Raw genomic sequence first — 17,704 nt, 5'->3', positions numbered from 1 at the left:
GACCTTGTTCAATGGTTGCGCGTGGAAATGAACCTCTCTGGAGCCTCTGCCAGTATGCCACCCCGGAGTTGCCATCACCCAGGTGTATAGCCCATGTCATGTAGGAACAGTAATCCTGTCCCCCACCCGACTGACAGAGAACACCACACGGCCAAGAAGTGCTTCTGCAAAGCCCTGTGCTGTGACATAAAATCTCCTACCAGGTAATTGGGGAAAGTATTTGCAGGCCCACAGCAGGAAACAGAAAGTCAAACTGAAATCACTGGAGTGGTTTGCAGAAGGTCACAGGCCCGCCTCCATGGACACCGCCCACTGCTCCTTCTTCCAGATCAAAAACCCAACCAGCAGAGAGAGAGCCACAAACAGCAGCGTGGCCGGCTCTGCGGGCCACACGCCGCTCTCCGCAGGAGCCCTGCTTACCTACGGGTCATGGGAGCAGGCCTCCGTCAAGGGCTCGCAGACCTGTCCTGGCACGGGCAGGATGGGAGAAAGGACCTCCCGGAGGACTCAGAGCCCAGGTCACCACCGCAGCTAGCACCGAGGCCTTCCGCCCGGCGTCACCGGGTCAACCAGCCGAGTCCTGTAGCTGTGTGGTTTCGGAGCCCAAGCCCAGAGCGCGGTTCTGCGTCTGAGGCCACTGCACCTTGCCAGCACATGGCAAGCTTAATTTAGCTCCCCAAGGCCAGGCTTGGCTCGGCCTCCGCACACAGCCCAGTTGGCCAGGGCCAGAGCTTTCTGCTGACCTCTCAGCCCCGTCCCTCTGTGCAGACGTGCCTCCCAGGCCGCAGGCTGAACTCGCTGGCCAGGGCTGGCTCAGTGGGCTCCCGGTGCCAGGCACAGCCACGGAGGGCTGCGCTGGCCGCTTCCCACCCCAGGGTCCCGCAGCTTGCCCTGTTCCATTTCTTCATGGAGTTAAGATTGCTACTTGAAACCATCTTGCTTATTCCTCCGGTTTGGGTCTGTGGTGACTGCTATGGTATACTCACTGAGAGCAAAGACTCTGGCCCAAAAATCCAGATCCGAGTCAAACAGCACTACACAGAGTAGGTCCTCACCAACTGAGACTTGAGTGGGGCCAGCGCCCTTTGCAAAGCTGTGCTTCCACCCAAGGCTGTAATGTATCTTTCCAACTGCTGCGTGCACTCTCCCTCCTGAAAACCAGTCCCAGGAGAGAAATCCGATAAAGGAAGCTGGCGCGTTCTGCAGGGCCGGCATTGGCCAGCGCACTTGCACTGGGTGGGAGGGCATGGCTAGGCACTGGCCCCAGCCTGCACACCTCGGCCGCCCACACCCACTCGGGGTCAAGGTGCAAGGGCAGGCAGTTCACAAGGCCCCGGCCAGCTCCCTTGGCCAGCTCCCCTGCGTTCCACACGCAAAGCCACATTGCAGCCTCCGCAGGACAGGGGCCTCCCGCACAAGATCCTGGGGCGGGGGGGGGGGGGGATTATAAAGGACAAAGGAAGGTCTCGGGAGACTTCAGAGGCTTAGGTCGCGCAGTCTGGAGGGAGCGGAGCGCTTGCAAGACCCAGGGAGAGCAGGTGTTTCCATTCAAGCTCAAAGGCGGGCAGGCCACCAGACAGAGTTCTTGCTTACTTGGGGGGATCGCCTTTCTGTTCCGTTCAGACCTTCAGGCTGCGTTACTTAGACTACCTAATTAAACGTTCATCTTGTCCCCAAACACCCAGAATAATCTTTACCCAAATGTTCAAGCACCCAATGGTCTGGACCATCACAGAGACCTACTGAAGCCAGGCATGGTGATGCATGCCTGTAATCCCAGCTGAGAGAGGAGGGTTGCGGGTTCTAAGTCAGCCTCAGCGATGTAGTGAGCTTCCTCAATAATTTAATAAGACCCTGTTTCCAAATAAAAATAAGATAGGGCCGGGGATGCAGCTCAATCCCTCATACAAAACAGTAAAGAAAGAAAAAGAAAGACCTACAGAGCCTGCCCCTAGGCTGGGGGGAGCAGGGCCTGGCTTTTCGGGAGGAAGGCAGGTGGGGTTATTGCTCCTAATTTCCTGCCCCTCCTAATGCTTCCTGTCCGTGTGTGTGTGTGTGTGTGTGTGTGTGCGCGCGCGCGCGCGTGCGTGCAGTACTGGGCTCCACTCCCAGCCCTATTTTATATTTTATTTGGAAACAGAGTCTCACGAAGCTGCTGAGAGCCTCACTAAGTAGCTGAGGCTGGCTTCGAACCTGTGCGATCCTCCTGTCTCAGCCTCCCAAGTGCGGGGATTCTAAGTGTGCGCCACCACGCCTGGCTGTCCTTGGGGCTTTACAGTCCCACCCACCAGCACGAACACAGCCTGTTTCCCTGCTCTGTCAACACTGGCCTCAGTCACATGGCTCTCTAGGCTGTGACGTGGACACAGGCTTCTCTGAGCCACCAGGATTTGGCCCGGCCGGGGCACTCCTACAAGGCACCATGAGAAAGCAGGTCCAGCAGCTGCCGCCCCACCCCTCATGTGCGGGCCCAGGAGCAGAGCAGCTCCCGCCATGTGAGGTGTCCTCCTCAGCACAGACTGACGAGTGGGAGGCCAGAGCTCCCAGAGCTCCCGTGGCTTGGGAGTTTGTTTCTACAGCTTTTGCAACAATGAGTACCACAAGAGGGGAGGTGGTACCCACGGCATTGCTGGAAGGGGGTAAAGGGCACTGGGCTTGTGCGAGCGCTTCCCAGCACCACCCCGCCCAGCAGTGCACGGCCCTCCATCAGCACAGAAGGCACTTGGAGTTAAGACAGCTTCCTCCCCGACTGCCCACAGTCCCAGAGGCAGCGCACGCACAGATACCTAGGCCTGCTTGTTCTAGATTAACCCACATGCATACCTGCCCACTTCCTCTCTCAGCAAAGAGCGCTTGGGGAGCAGAGACCAAGACCTGGTCATCCTGTATCCCCTTTAACAATGACCTGATACCCATCAGATTGAGGAGAATCAAGGGGTCTACCTTACTGATAACACAAACACCAAGAGACACGGAAGTCAGTCAGAAATAAGCCCCCAGGAAAGCTCCTGTTTGGTCACCATTTCCTGGACCACAGGAATCCCGCCTTCGCTTGACCCTGGCGGGCTCCAGGAACAGCCCGGGTGGGCCCATAGAGATGAAAAGACAGACACCCACCTGAGAGCCCGGAGGGGCAACCGGCAGCGCTCCGGAGGGTGGGCCCATGGCCGAGGTGATGACGCGGTACGGAGAGCCCAGGGCGCTGAGGGGGGCGCCCACCGCGCTCAGAGTCCGCGGGGCGCTCACGGGGCTGTCCGTGTAGCCGGAGTGGCCGTCCATGGGCTTCCCTGTGGCCAAGGCTGCCGGCGGGCTCATCGATGTGGGGCCGGCGTGGCTGGGGGAGCCTGCAGGGAGAAACGGACAGGTGAGGGGCCGGAGGGGCGCTGTGCACGGCAGGGCCTCCCTCCTGTGGGCACACCTGGATACTCACCCCGCCCCGAGCTGGCAGCAGGGATGCAAGCACAGGGCAGAGAGGGCCGCCCTGGGCAGGAATACTCAACGCTAGAGCTCCCGGGGCCCCTGGAATCCTCTGCGGACTGGTGGGTCCACAGCTCACACACCCTGGGCCTGAGTGGCTGTGGCTCAGACCAGCAGACAGGAAAGGAGAGTCAGCACCAAACCCAACCCAGGGACACGGAGTGAGCGGACGCCCGCGGCTCCAGACGCCACCTCCGTCTCACTCAGGGCGCTCTGAGGAGGGGCGGGCTAGAACGCCTCCCTCCCTTCCCTGGGGCCTGCACCCAGTACTGCCCAGGTGCTTGGGATCTGGAGCAGAAGAGAACACGGTGCCTGCCGTCCGGAGCTCCGCCCCATGGTGCGGATGGAGAAGCCGGGGGAGGTCATCAGGCCCCTTGTCTTTTGGAGTTTGTCACCCGCAAAACGTTGGGCCTGCACATCTCTACAGCACAGGGTCAATAAGTCCTGTGGCTGGCCACGGCCACATCACCAGAGGCCCGCGAAGCACGGGCTCGGGTGCAGACAGGATGCAGAAATCATTTCTGCCTCCAGGGATGCACCAATACCCCCCCCCCCGGGTGAATTGGGGGGGCACATGGCAGCATCGCCAGCAGGTGGTCTGGTGCTGCTTTCCCCAGCACACTGGTGCCCCCTTCTCCATGGCTAACTCCAGATGAAACAGAAGGGGGCGCCTTCCTGTTGGCTTGGGAGCCCAGCATTACCATTCTCTCTGGAAGAGCCGAGTTCCAAAACCTCAGGATCTGCGCCACCAGGCAGAACCTGGGAAAGACAGCCCGGCAGCCCACCTGAGACGGCACAGCGGCCCTGGGCTGCTTCCCACTAGATCAGATGCCAGAACCACATGCAAGGGGAAAGCCGCACTCAGCTCGGCCGCGGAGGCGCCGGCCCACGTGGATGCAAAACCAGAGGACTGCAGCCTGCAGGAGGCTGCCCAGGTTTCAAACACTTGAGCCAGACCCCACGCCCAGCACACGTGGGCTGAGCGTAAGGCTCAACTTCCTGCAAACCCTGGGGTGCTGCATGCCGAGCGGTGGGCGCCGTTCCTCACACAGTGTGCTGCACACACATGGAGACTCCCCGGGAGCTCCTCGAGCTGAGCGGAGTCTACTTGTGGGAACTGTGGCCCTCTCCTCCTTCTACCGGCTATCAGAACAGCTCCTCACAGCTAAGTCTAGGACCTCAAGTCCTAAATGGCACCCCGGGATCACCACGGGAACGGCAAAGGGCAAAGCCAGTGTGCCAGACATGATCACACGCCCTCCACGGCACCAGGCAAGCTCCCACGCGACCTCTCTATCCCGACAATAAGCGTGGGGGGTGTTTCAGCCCTTTGCAAATGAGGACACATGAGCCCATCTCACCCCTGCAGCTCCCAGCCCCAGGATGGTCCATGGCCCCATGGCCCACGAAGTCTTACTCATCCTTCAAGGGCAAACATAGGGTGGCACCTCCAGAAAGCCTTCCCTGCATTTCCAGCCAGCTCCAACACCTCTTGTGTTTTTTACCCAAGCCGACGTGCACTCATTACTGAGAGCCTACTGCCTGTCTTCACTAACTGTCAAGGGAAAACACCAGGTCCTGTTTCTTCTCCCATCCTGAGCACAGAGCCGGGCACTGCCTGGGAAGGTAACAGCAAAGCCTGGGTTCAGAGTGTCCGCCTGGCGCCCACACGCTCCCGCGTCTGCCGTCAAGGACGGCAAGAAGGATGTGGGGAGCCATCCGCCCGCAAAACCACGATGACTCAGCTGTGAAGGGATCTCAAGCCGAACGTTCACCTGAAGGAGAGCGGGAGAGCAGCTTCCAAACACTCAAGCCAGGAGAACCAGAAGTTCCCAGAACCACTGGCCGGGAAGGGCAGTGTTAAATGCTCCTGAGGCTCTGGCGGGCCATGGCATTTAGAGGCGGCACACCTACAGCCATCTTCGAGACAGAGTGTGGCAGGTGAGCTAGGAGCCGCCCCGTCTGGGCTGGATACGAAACCAAACACAAGCCCAGTAGCTTTTCTACCTACCAACCATAGTCCACTGAAAAAGACATCTGGAAAACAACTCCATTCACGATAGCCTCAAAAAAATGAAAAGAAAATAAAGTACTTAGGAATAAATCTAACCAAGGAGGTAAAAGACCTCTACGTCGATAATTAGACAATCCTGAAGAGAAAAACTGAAGAAAGCCTTAGAAGATGGAAAGACTTCCCATGTTCGTGCATAGGCAGAATAAATATTGTCCAAGTAGCCACACTACCAAAACACATTTATAGATTCAGAGCGATCCCTCTCGAAATACCATCATCGTTCTTCACAGAGCTAGGAAAGATGATCTGAAAACTCACCACTGGATCTGCCTGGGCCGTGAGCAGTGCATTATTATACATGAAGCCGTCTGAGGAACTTTGTTTCCAGAGTGCGGGTGGACTGAGACGGCCCCCCGCCTGGCTCACTCTGCGTGAGGACCGGGCTCTGCCTCTGTCCGCCTCGCTGGCCTGGTCTTCCAGCGATGCACAGCCCCCGGCCCAGATGCCTAGGAAGCCCACTGGCACAGAGGAGAAGGAAGTGCCAGCAGCCGTGGTCTGTGATAGTCCGAGCCTGAGCCATGTACTGCGGGGACCCTGCCGCCACCAGCAGGACCTTCGAGCGTTTGGAAAGTGCAGTTTGAGACACTGCGCATCTCCAGAGCCCGGCCTGGGACGGGACTCCGCAGCCTAACACCAGAGTGCTTCCTAAAGCCTCTGTGGATGCCGAGGCACCTGTGTGCAGTGCTGCAAAGACAGAACGCTGAAGCCCACGGTCCTCAGTGGGCTCCAGCCTCCAGCTTTCCAGCCATGTTCACTTGAGCAAGGAGCCTGACCACTCTGAGGCCGGTGTCCCAGCCAGACTGAGACGCACATCCTGGTGCAGAGGCTCGAGCGGTCCCTGAGCCACTGGCCGGGTGGCGGCCTGTGCTCACTTACTATACCGTCCGTGCTGGGGGCTGGGGGCTGCACCTGCCGTGGACGCTGCGGCAGGCCGTGAATGTGGAGTTAGGCCTCATCCACGCGAACTGTAAATGCGTGATTGAGGGCATCAGTGCCAAGACGCGCCAGCGGGCTATGCCACGGAATCCTCCCAGTGGTTAAGTAGTCACTGCTCAGAGCCCAGAGGGCCCCAATCATCACACCACCCAGGCCCTGGGCTCCCCAGGCCTCCCCAGGATCCCGCCCCACACACAGAGGTCCCTGAGCTGGCCTCCACCCTGAACTCCTGGGGCCCCATCGGTGGACACATACTCTGAATCTCACCCCTTTGCCAGTAAGGGTCATCATGGAACCTAGCACTGTGCCAGGACATGGTAGATGCTCAGAAGACAGCCTGTGGGCTAGTGAACTGTCTCATATTTGTTACTGTATATTACTAGAGGTGGGGTCTATCAGCAGAAATGATTCGCATAAAAATCAATGTTTCTGATGTTTACCCAAACTAAAAAATCTGTGAAATCTCTCCATGACAAATGAAGTGTGTGTGTGTGTGTGTGTGTGTGTGTGTGTGTGTGTGTGTGAGCAAAGGTGCAGGAAAGGAGAAAGAGAAAGAGATGCTTATGGAGAAAGAGGACAGAGAAGCCCCAGTACTGAGAGGTACAGAATTCTTACCAAGGTAAGGAAGTTGCTTAGCAACCTGGTCCCCGGCCAATGAAAGTGAAATGCCAAGCCCGCCGTCCTGGCCACTGGGCAGAGGGAGCAAATGGCTTGGCTGCCACCCTTGTGCTGTGGTGCCAGGGCACGCACTCCTCAGCAGCGCCCTCCAGGAGGGACAGGGAACTTGGAAGCCATCATCCACGGGGGCAGGGGCCCAGCCACGGCTTCTCCCCTCAGGGCGGGAGGGCTCTCCACGTGACGGGGCAAGCGGGGTCCTCGCCCACCCCGCCTCTCCACAGTGGGAACAGTCCACGCCAAGCCGCCCCTTTCCGCCAAGAGCCTGACAGGCACAGAATGCTCAGACACCTGCTCGTTCTTTGTCTGGGGACAGTCCCTGGGACCCTTTCCCTACTCGGAGCGAGGACCCCAGAGGAGGGGCTTTAACTGGTGCTTAGTGTCCCCTCCGCCAGTGACACGCTGCCAAGGTCCCTGCCCCTCTTGCAGGCTGGTGATCTTCGCATCCCTATTCGACAGGCACAGAGCCTGGGAGGCAGAGAAACCAATCACTTGCCAACAGAGGACGGGAGCGTGGCTTGTCACTCGTCAGTGGGGCCCAAGTCGTGTGCTCTGAGTCTGGGAAGAGCGGCTGGTCTGGAGTGTATCCCAGCCCCTGCAGGGACCACAGGGTAGCACTCTGTGAAGCCTAGCAGTCACCGGGGAAGCCTTTCTGCCCCTCCCAGTCCAACGCTTGGCCTCTCTGTGCGTTTTGACTCTGAGCCTTTCTGGCCCAACACCCCGTCCTGACCCCAGCCCCTCACACTTGAGAGCCAGCCCTGGCCCCTCTCAGCACGCCCCCCGCCCAGCCCCTCCGTGGGATTTGGCAACATGCAGGCCCTGCATCCCCACTATCTGCCTCCTGTCACATGGCAATCCTTCGGGCTGCGACCCCCTGAGCCTGGGCAGGAAGGGATCTTAGGCTCCTTTTCCCCTTTCACTGATGCAGACTCTCTCTGCATCTTAAAGGATGTGGACCACAGATATTAGCCACTAGATTCCCAGGGAGGGGGGCCAATGCAGAGGCTGCAGGTCTGGCTTCCTCCAGGGAGAAAAGAAAGCTGTTTGGAACGGACTCTCCTCTGCCCTGGCAGCTCAGCGGGGCATGCAGGGAGCCTGAGCTTGGCTCAGGGCAGTCCCCCCTGGATCCCTACAGCCCTGGGACCGGGACCAGCACCAGGACTGAGCTGCTCAGGTGAGGGCAGCTGGCTGCTTGGGGGAGGGGAGGAATGACAGCTCCTTCTCCCTCTCTCCTCAGCACTCCCCTCCCCCAGTCTTCCCCTTCCCTCCCCCCCCCTAAAATCCGCAATGATGGAGTCCTGAAAAGCAGGGGAAGATTGATAATCAGCCTCATTATCACCAGCATTATATATAATTATAGCAAAACCTCACTCATTTGGATCAATTGAGAGAAAAATCAGTCGAAACCCGTGACAAGTTGGCAGATTACTTTTAAATTACAATTTTATTACTTCTAAGTAATACACGTGAATAGTTTGTGTTCCAAGTACCACAAGCTAATGGTTACTAAGTGGGACTTTATAAAACCTGCTTTAAAAGACTCTTTTGTAATTAACACCCCGTTAATATGCTAATGACACTCCTACTATGCTTTTTAAATTGCTGGAAAACAGATGTGTCTTAAGTGGGCTCAACCCTCCTTCTGCCATCTCATTTTCTTAGCAAACCCTCTTTTACTTTATTATTCTTTTTATGAATGAGCAAATACAAACTCATTTATACCACGACCGATTTAATCATCATTCCAAATTAATTCGGTCATAAATTAATAAGACCATATTGTTTTTGCTTAGAACCCAGGCTCCTGGGACTTAAAGAACCACCTCATCTCACAGAAGAGGGAAGAATCCAGCGGGGTTGAGAGGTCTGGTCACGGTCCCTGGGAGCAGAAACATGGCCCCGGCCCTGGAGTCAGGCTCCCGCGGTCCCCCGATTATGCCTGCGGTGTCTCAGACTCTTCATGAACGTGTGCTGTGACTCCCACGGCAGTCACTGGTTCTGTCACTCAGAACTAATGTTTGAGCATTGATTGTGTGCCAGGCCCAGAGGAAGCACCGCAGACAGAACGGATCCCTCTGGAGGCCACTGTCTCTGTCCATCGGACTCAGAGTGATCTACAAGCCAGAATTAGCCCCGTTGGACAGATCAGGAGAGCAAGGTGCGGGGTGGTGGAGTGCCGTGAACAATGGGAGACCAAGGATGGGAGTCTGCTCTCGCGGTGTCTGTCCACATTTCCACACGTAATTGACAACTGGGGCTTGCATACCACTTCCCCACTCAGGACCGATTACAAGCTTGCCGGTGCAGACAGATATTATGCCATCCCTAATAAACGAGAGGCACCCAGGGACCCACTAAGAGGCATCTGTCCCTCCAAGCCTGCTCCGTCCACCGGCACACCACGAACTCGCCCGTCCACTGCAATGCCAGGTTCCCTGAGGGTACCGCAGGCGGACCTCCTGTTCCTGAGGTCCTGGAACGCCAGTTCTCGAGTCCATCACATCTGTCCCTATCTCCGTCTCTGGACTCCGTGTTCCGATGGGCTTGCCCAGCCCTCTAAACGAGGACTGAGGACTGACTTCTTTCCAAAAATATGCTGAGGCCTGTTCCCAGCCAGCGGTACCACTGTACAACACGCCCGGGGTCGCTTGCTCTGGACTCCAAATACCTAAATCCTCTGGGTCCTATTTGTTTAAACAGCCCCAAGGGGAAAATGTGTCAGCAGCGATTAATCTCCAAGGCTCTGAAGTGTCAGAGCCTGTGGCTGGTCCTGCCCTCCTGGGCGAGTGGTGGGCCTCCACCCCGCCATGCCTCCCACAAGGCAGGGCCTAGCCAGGATGTGCTGAAGGAGAGGCCCCGCGGCCCCATTAGTCTGGAACGCTTCCCTGCCCTCCAGTGCCTGTTCCTTAGCTGCATTGCTGGGCTGAGGAAGCGTCATGCTACGAGCGCCCAGTCGCCCGGGGGACTGCCTTCCTGGTACGCCCGCGGCCAGTCGAGTGAAAAGGGGGACGAAGGATGCTTGAGTCACAGCAAGGAAACCCAGGCAGCCAGCCAGAGAGGAAACATCCCAAATATTTATTAAGCACTTTGACGCTCCGCCGAGCTCTTGTAAAGGTTTTCTGAGCTAAAGATCACTGACTTTTCCATCTTCAACGTTTGGAGTTCATGGTGAAAGCCCTTGGAGCCTGAGACTGGTCTTTAATGCGAAACTTTTGCTCGCCCCTCTCCTGTCTTGTTCCAGGGGCTGATAAAAGCCAGGAACTCCAGGCCGATCAGTTTGCAGTTGAGGAACCCGAAGGGGTCAGGACTTCCCAAGGTCACTGGCCTGGAACAAGGTCCTCTGAGAACTCCAGGGGTCAGAAGTCTCTTGGTAACAGCTCCCTCGTGAGCTGCCAGCCTAAGACAACGTGTTAAAATGTGATTTTCTGAAACTCATATTCCTTCCAGAGCAGAATCCTTGTCTTATTTACTCTGTCAACGTATCCTGGTGCTCAGTCCAACTTTAAGAACAGGCAAACCTCTTCTAAAAAGATGTACACACAAAATTCTAAGCCAGGCACCGTGGCACATACCTGCAATCCCAGTACTTGGGAGACTGAAACAGGAGGATCACAGGTCCAAGGCCAGCCTCGGTGCCGTAGCAGACTCTCAGCAACCTAGCAAGACCCTGTTTCAAAATAAAAAGTAAAATAGGGTTGTGGGTAGGGCTCAGAGGTAGAGCCCCCCTGGATTCTACACCCAGTACCCACCACTAAAAATTTAACTGAATACCAGTCTCCAAATTTTCTGTGAAAAAAGGAAACAAACTTTTACTGTGTGTTAACAATTTTCCAGGCCTTTAAAATTGTAACACTTCCACTGTAGGGCAGCCCTCTCCCATGCAGTCAGTAGTATGGAGTTATCTTTTTTTTTTTTTTTTTCTTGTGGGCCTGGGGATGGAACCCAGGGGTATTCAACCTCCGAACTACACCCCCTGCCCTATTTTTTATTCTTTATTTTGAAACAGGGTCTCACTAAGTTGCGGAGGGCCTCACTAAGTAGCAGAGGCTATCCGTGAACTACAATCCTCCAGTCTCAGCCTCCCTAATGCTGGGATTACAAGCGTGCGCCACCACGCCCGGCTGCATGGAGTTATCTTGCCAGAGAGTGGGGACAGCTCTCTGAGGCTCACCCCACGCCCCGCAAGTCCAGCAGCTCCTTAATGGGGAAGTCAAAGGAAGGGCTGGGGTTCACTGCTGTCAGAAGCCCAATCCAAAATGGTAATAAATGTTCAGAATAACCCCCTAGGAGCTGGCAAACATACTGTAGCACAGCCATGGCTCCAGGCCTCAGCTTATACTGGCCTAAGACTGCCTTTTTATTACAGGGGGCCTGCAAGTACTCATCGCAGACGTGGCCCAGCCTCCAAGGACCACCGCAGTTACCGTCCTACCCTCTAGAGGAAAGGCTTGCCAGCCTCGCCCAGAGCGGCCAGTTTGTTTCCCCATATTAAAATAAAATGTGGTCTACCTGGAAAAATATTAACCTTCACTTAGTTTCCTGCCTTTCTCCCAGTAACTTTATACATTTGCTGTGATTACGTATGTTCGAAAGGAAAAATATGGTACTCAGGAGGCTGAGACATGAGGACCGTAGGCTTGAGATCAGCTCCAGCTACATAGCGAGCCTCAGCAATCGGGTGAGCCCCTGTTTCAAAACAAAACAAAACAATCGTTTTTAAAGGGCTGAGGGTATTAGCTTGCAGGTAGAATGTCCTGGGGTCAATCTCCAGTACCATGAAAAAGGAAAGAAAGGAGGGAGAAAGGGGAGGGAGGGAAGGAAGGAAGAAGAAGGAGGAGGAAGAAGGAAGGAAGGAGAAAAAGAAGAGGAAATGGAAGGAAGGGAGGAAAGGAGAAAGAAAGGGAGGGAGGGAGGGAGGGAAGGAAGGAAGGAAGGAAGGAAGGAAGGAAGGAAGGAGAAGAGGAGGCAAAGGGAGGGAGAAAAAATGGAAGGGTGGGAGGGAGAAAGGGGAGGAAGAGTAAGAAAAGGGAGGAAGAAGGAAAGAAGGAGAAAAGGAGGAAGAAATGGAAGGAATGGAGGGAGGAAAGGAGGAAGAAGAGGAAAAGGGAGGGAGGGAGGAAGGGAAGGAAGGAAGAGAAAGGGGAGGAAAAGAGGAGGAGGAAAAGGAAGAGGAGGAAGAGTAAAAAGGAGGAAGGAAGGAAGGAAGGAAGGAAGGAAGGAAGGACTTTGATTCACAAGTAAGTTGTGGGGGACACAGGGAAACAGAAGATCCTGGTCCCACCCAGGGCTGGTCTGGGCTCTGCCCCTCGCCTGCCCCCTTCCTGCGCCCCAGGACTGGCTAGCAGGGTGCAGGTCAAGCCCCAGCCCTGGCAGGAGGCTGCCGGCTGGGGAAGGCTCCGCCCTGCAGCCCCGCGGGGCAGTTTGCCCAGCCTCCTGGGGATGTGGGTGATAACCAACCTGTGTCACCTCCAAGTCCTTGGCTCTGTAGCTGACAGGATGCGCCAATGCCTTGGGAGAGAGCACAGCACACAGCAGGCGCCTAATAAAGGCTCACTGGCCTTTTGTGAGGCCCCTGAGCCAGGATTGAGTCATCTCATGAGAGACACCCAAACCCTGGCATACCAGAAAGTAAATGTCTGCCTTTCCCCGGGCCCCCATATTCTGGGCTTTCCCACCAGAGGTGAAAACGCCGGCCTCCTCTGGCCCACAGAGCAGCCGCCGGAGGCTGGTTGGGCCCGCAGACCCAGCGCCTCCTCGTGAGAGGGAGGACGAGGAGTCGGGTGAGTCTGCAGCTGCTTCTCAGCTCTCTCTCTTGGTAAGATTGTAAATGTTTCAGAAAATAGTTTACACTAAATATGTTCCTTCCTAAATCTTATAAACAGTCATTCCTTCCCACATAAACCCTAACCGCTTACGCCATGGTGGGTTCCAATCAGCCACCCACACGTCTGTGGAGGGGAAGTCTGTTCCGGCATATACACACATGTATACCAGTCCCCCAACTCCAACCTCCTCTGTGGCTATTCTCAGGCAGAAAAGAGTCATGTCAGCCGGGCAGGACTCCTGAAAATCAATAGGTCTCCAGGAAGCCACCAACTAATTCTCCAAAGATGGCTATTGCTCCTAAGACACCCCAAGGCCCACCCCGCTGAGTCCCAGCCACCAGTCAGGACTGGGGCAGGGCTCCAGATGTCGCCAAGGGTCAGGCTCAGCTCCCAGCCTCGCAGAGCAAGCCCGCAGGAAGCCCCCAGGAAGCTGAGCAGGGCCTAGACTCTGGAGAGACTTCCCCGGCTCAAAAGCCCTTGGTTTTGCCATTTTCCGGCTCTGAGACCTGACCATTCTTCACCCCTGTGTCCCCCTCCATAAGGGGAGGACTGAATGCCTGGGTCCTGGCAGAGACCTCAGCATGGCGGCTGGCATCCAGGCTACAGGACACTTGTTAAGTAAAATAAGAGCAGCCCCCTCTCCCCGGGTCTCACCGAGGGGCCCTACACAACTGGACAGGGTTACAGGCCTTGTCTTGCCATCTGAGAGGCGGCAACTGCCTCATCCCAAGAAGACACACCTCAACTGGAGCAGCTGGCTCAGGCAGGACTCGCTGCTCACCCTCGGGGCAGGGCTCATCCCTCAGGGCAGCTGCTCACCCTCGGGCCAGGGCCCGCCCTGGGAGTCGGCGCCTGTGCCACTCTGCTCACCAGTCAGACGATGCTCTAACATCTGGTGAGCCTGCCCCAAACAAACCCCAGGTGTTGCTTCCCAAGGGTGACAGTCCTTCCCCAGAGATTCCCATACATGTCATGGAGGCCTCTGTGGCTCCATGTGTTACCAAGTAGACAGGTGAGGGGGGCCCACCAAGTGATCTAGAAAGCACAGCACGGCTGGCTACCTGCAGGCGAAGGCTGGCAGAGGCCACAGGCTCTGTCCCCTCACCCCTAGGTCCCTGCCTGTGGGGTCCTCCTCGTCCCCCCCAGAACCTCAGGCCCTGAGTCCAACTCCCTTGCAGTGGGCCCTGGTACGTGCAGATAAAACAGAAGACAGGGAGGCTGAGACAGGAGGATCGCGGTTCATGGACAGCCTCAGCTACTTAGTGAGGCCATTTGCAACTCAGTGAGACCCTGCTTCAAAATAAAGAATAAAAATTAGGGCTGGGGTTATAACTCAGAGGTAGGCAGCAACAGAACCTAGCAAAACAATTGCTCTCCCCTCTCCAAAACGACAGGGAAAGTCGCTTTAGAAGAAGACATTGGGACAAGCTGCAGGGCCCTTGCTCCTCCCGCCCCAGGTTACGTAAAGACCGTTTCCTTCATGGCTACAACTTCATGATTTTTCCTACCTGAAAACAAATCCTGCTACACAGTACAGAGACCCCCAAACACAAAAATCCAAGCAGCAAACTATGTCTATGTGGGCCTTTGAGGATTTGGTTTTGTTTTTCCAGAGTCTTATTTCATTAGTAAAAGGATGCTTGATTTTTAAATAAATTTGCATTAAATTCTGAGCAAGATGTAGGAGAGGAAAATTCTAACTTGTGTTTGGTATCAAACTTATGGGCAGCTGCTGCTTGTACTCGTGTGTTTAAGCCTCACGGCAGAGGACGAGAGTGTGAATCCCACTTCACAGAAGACAATAAGGCCCAGAAAGCTGCTGTAGCTTGCCAGAGGACACACAGCTAGCCAGTGAAACTGGGAGCCAGACTCAGCTGTCCCCAGCCCGCCGTGCTCCTTCTGCAGCAGACGAAAGCGTACAAGATCGTTGGCACGGGGACTTTTCTGGAAGCGCCCAGCCCTCCACTACCTGGGACTAGCTCCCGCCTTCTGTCGGTCCTTAGTGGGCATGTGTATGAGATGAGAAGCCAAAGATGCTCTTCAAGGTCCTTCAAGACACCAGCGGACCACCCCAGAGGGTTTCAGGCTACACCTTCAGCGTGTCTTTGGCATCAGTGAAGGGATGATCCAAGTGACCTTGGGGGTCCCAAGACCCCGTGAGGAACCCGCTCCCCAGACAACGGGACTCGGCTGCCAAGAAAAAAGCAACTCCCTGCTCTGAGCAGGTTGAGAAGAGCCAGCTCGGCCATCAGCCTGGCCAGATAGCCCAAGCCTCTGGCATCTCCTGGCCCCCCACCAGAACCACAAACCCCGTGCCCCGATAGGGCTCCCATCACACAGGAGTGTGTGCATCTGCCTCGCAAGCCTGCCCCAGGCCAGAAGGCAGAGACCCAGTCTCCACACATGGACTCCCTGTGCTTAACACCAGGCTTAGCTCATAAACACCACCATGAACCCCGGGGCAAGAGCAAGCCCCTGGCCAGCGCCTCACATGAGGACGGCATCCGCTTTACGGTGTCCACCGAGCCTCGGGGTGCTCTGCCAGCAAAGTCGGCAAACTTTATCCCCATGTCTGCAGGTGAACTGGTCATCTGTCCACCCAGGAGGTTGAGAGGACAGGGACTTTTCAGTTTTCAAGACCTTACAAAAATAATCTGCTTTGTCCTGGCTGCCAGAACCCAGGGCTCAAAAGCAAGCCCCCAAGAACATGGAGGAGATACCTGCCAGGATCTGGAGCCAGAGGCCCGTGGGGCAGCTGTCGGTTCCCTTCACCAGCTGCAGCCGGCTCTGTCACGGAAGGAGGGAGCCTGGGACAGGACAGGGCGCCTGGGCATGGGGCAGCCTGGAGCCGTCTCCAGAAGCTTCCCTGAGGTGGCTTGGATCTTGGAGAGTCCAGACCCCACCCCAGGGAATCTGCCCCAGAGAGGGCAAGACAGCAGAGCCCCAGGGAAGCGGGGCAGGAGCAGGGGAGGGAGAGGCTACCCGCAAAGTAAGAGGGTGGCAATTTAAAGGGCTCTGCTTGCTATTGGAAAGACAAGTCCAGGGAAATCTGCTGTGAAGTCAAAAAAAAAAATCACCATGCCCTGCTCACAAAGTATTTCAGAGGCCCTTGACATGGGTGAAGGCTTTTTAATTCATCCCCCATCACACCTTAGATAATGGGTTGTCTGGGTAACTCCTTGGCCCCCTTCCACTTTCCCCACCGTGCAAACATGTGGGGTTGCAACAGCGCTCTTAGTGTGTCTTTGTCTCAGACCTGGTCTCAAGTGTGGGTTTAGCTGCCCCCACCCCTCCCGGTGTGCAAACACCCCCTCGCAGAGCTGCACGCTCTCTCCCTGGTGTGTAAACAAGCACACTCCCTCCCCAGGCCACTCCGACCCAGGCTCCCTTCCCCGTTTCCTCTCTGCCTCTCTGGACAGGTCCCGGAGCGCAGAAGAGACACTCACCGCCGAAGCCCGCAGGAAACTTCATGAAGTGGGGGTAATTTCCGTACATGTTGACTCCTCAGCGCATGGTCCTCTGGCGCCGTCCAGATCCGCCGGCCTCGCTGGGCGCTCGGGCAGCTGTGCAGCTCGCTCCCTCAACTTGGGCTAACAAGCGTGGGCATCGCCGGCGCGCCCGGGCAGCGCGGGCTGGGCCGGCCCGCTGGGATTAGCCAGGGCTCTGCCTGGAGAGCTCGGCGTCCACATGGCGTGTGGAGCCGCCGTGGTGGCAGCTGCCGCCTGTCAGTAATCACGCATGATGCTGCAGGAGCAGCAGCGCCTCTCCCGCCGCGCCGGAGATCCTGTTGCTACTTTGATTAACTCGGGGCTGGGCTGCGGCGCACCAGGCTCCAGCTCTCTGCAGAGATCCCCACCGGGTGGCGGGATCTATTATCTAACAGCCAATCGATGTGTGACCGCCCCAGTAGGTCAGAAGGGGGAGGCGGGGCGGGGGACGCTAGGTGCCTCCGCCTTGACGCCAATCACGAGAATCAATGGGGTTTTATTAAAGTGCATTTGTTCACTGGGCTCCTCTGTGCCCGGCGCACTTGGTATTTGATCTGGAAGGGGAGCAGGGTAAGCAGAGCCCTCTCACAGGCGCGGAATTGGGGAAGCCTGAGACTATGCGCCCAGCCAAGGAGGCTGAAGCCCAGGCGCCCTGCGGGGCAGCCCCTCCGGTCTGCCTGGCCATGGGCTGCGTGCACCTAAGAGGGCCACTCACAGGAGCCCTCAGGAGCCAGACCCACTCACTTGGAAACTTACAGGTTGGCCTGCAGTGTCGCTGACCATGTGGTCTTCTGCGGCTTGCTGAAGGATATGGCCACTTCGGGTACCACTGTGCCCAAGGCATCTGTACCAAGATCCCACTGAGTCCTGGGGCACAGCAGGACCCCCAGTTGGAGCGGGCTGCTCTCCCAACTAGGCACTGCTCGGCCTGTACTTGAATGCCCCCAGCAACCGGCAGCCCCTCCACCCCATTCAGTCCCTACACACCTCTCACCAGGAAACATTGCTTTTACTGAGTTGAAGGCTGCCTCTTTCCCAACAGCTTCTGTCCACAGGCCCGGGATCCTGCCTGGAGCCACCCAAGAGGGCTGTGGGCACTGCCTGCCATGCTGACTCTCCCTCCAGGTGCCCGGGGCCACAAGGCGCCATCGATCCACAACCTAGCTTGTTTCTAATGATACTGTCATGGCGGGAAAGGGGTGACCTTGGAAGCAGAACTCCAGCTTCAC

At 56.6% G+C, this 17,704-nt stretch overlaps 1 protein-coding gene across 1 annotated transcript in view; it reads right to left on the bottom strand.

Annotated features, from left to right (window-relative positions):
- Window positions 1–16,482, bottom strand: part of RXRG (retinoid X receptor gamma) — a gene marked incomplete at both ends in the record, with an annotated part of 37,565 nt that extends 21,083 nt beyond the window's left edge. Inside the window, 2 exons of the mRNA XM_080698617.1 lie at window positions 3,118–3,344; window positions 16,434–16,482. Of these exons, the coding sequence (XP_080554743.1) occupies window positions 3,118–3,344; window positions 16,434–16,482 (276 nt within the window). The remainder of the gene's footprint in view (window positions 1–3,117; window positions 3,345–16,433) is intronic.
- Window positions 16,483–17,704: the final 1,222 nt, after the last annotated feature.

This window comes from Muscardinus avellanarius (genome assembly GCF_963383645.1).
Source record: "Muscardinus avellanarius genome assembly, chromosome: 7".
NCBI lineage: Eukaryota > Metazoa > Chordata > Mammalia > Rodentia > Gliridae > Muscardinus > Muscardinus avellanarius.
The sequence above is the reverse complement of the archived record's forward strand: the minus strand, read 5'-3'. Positions and strand labels throughout refer to the sequence as shown.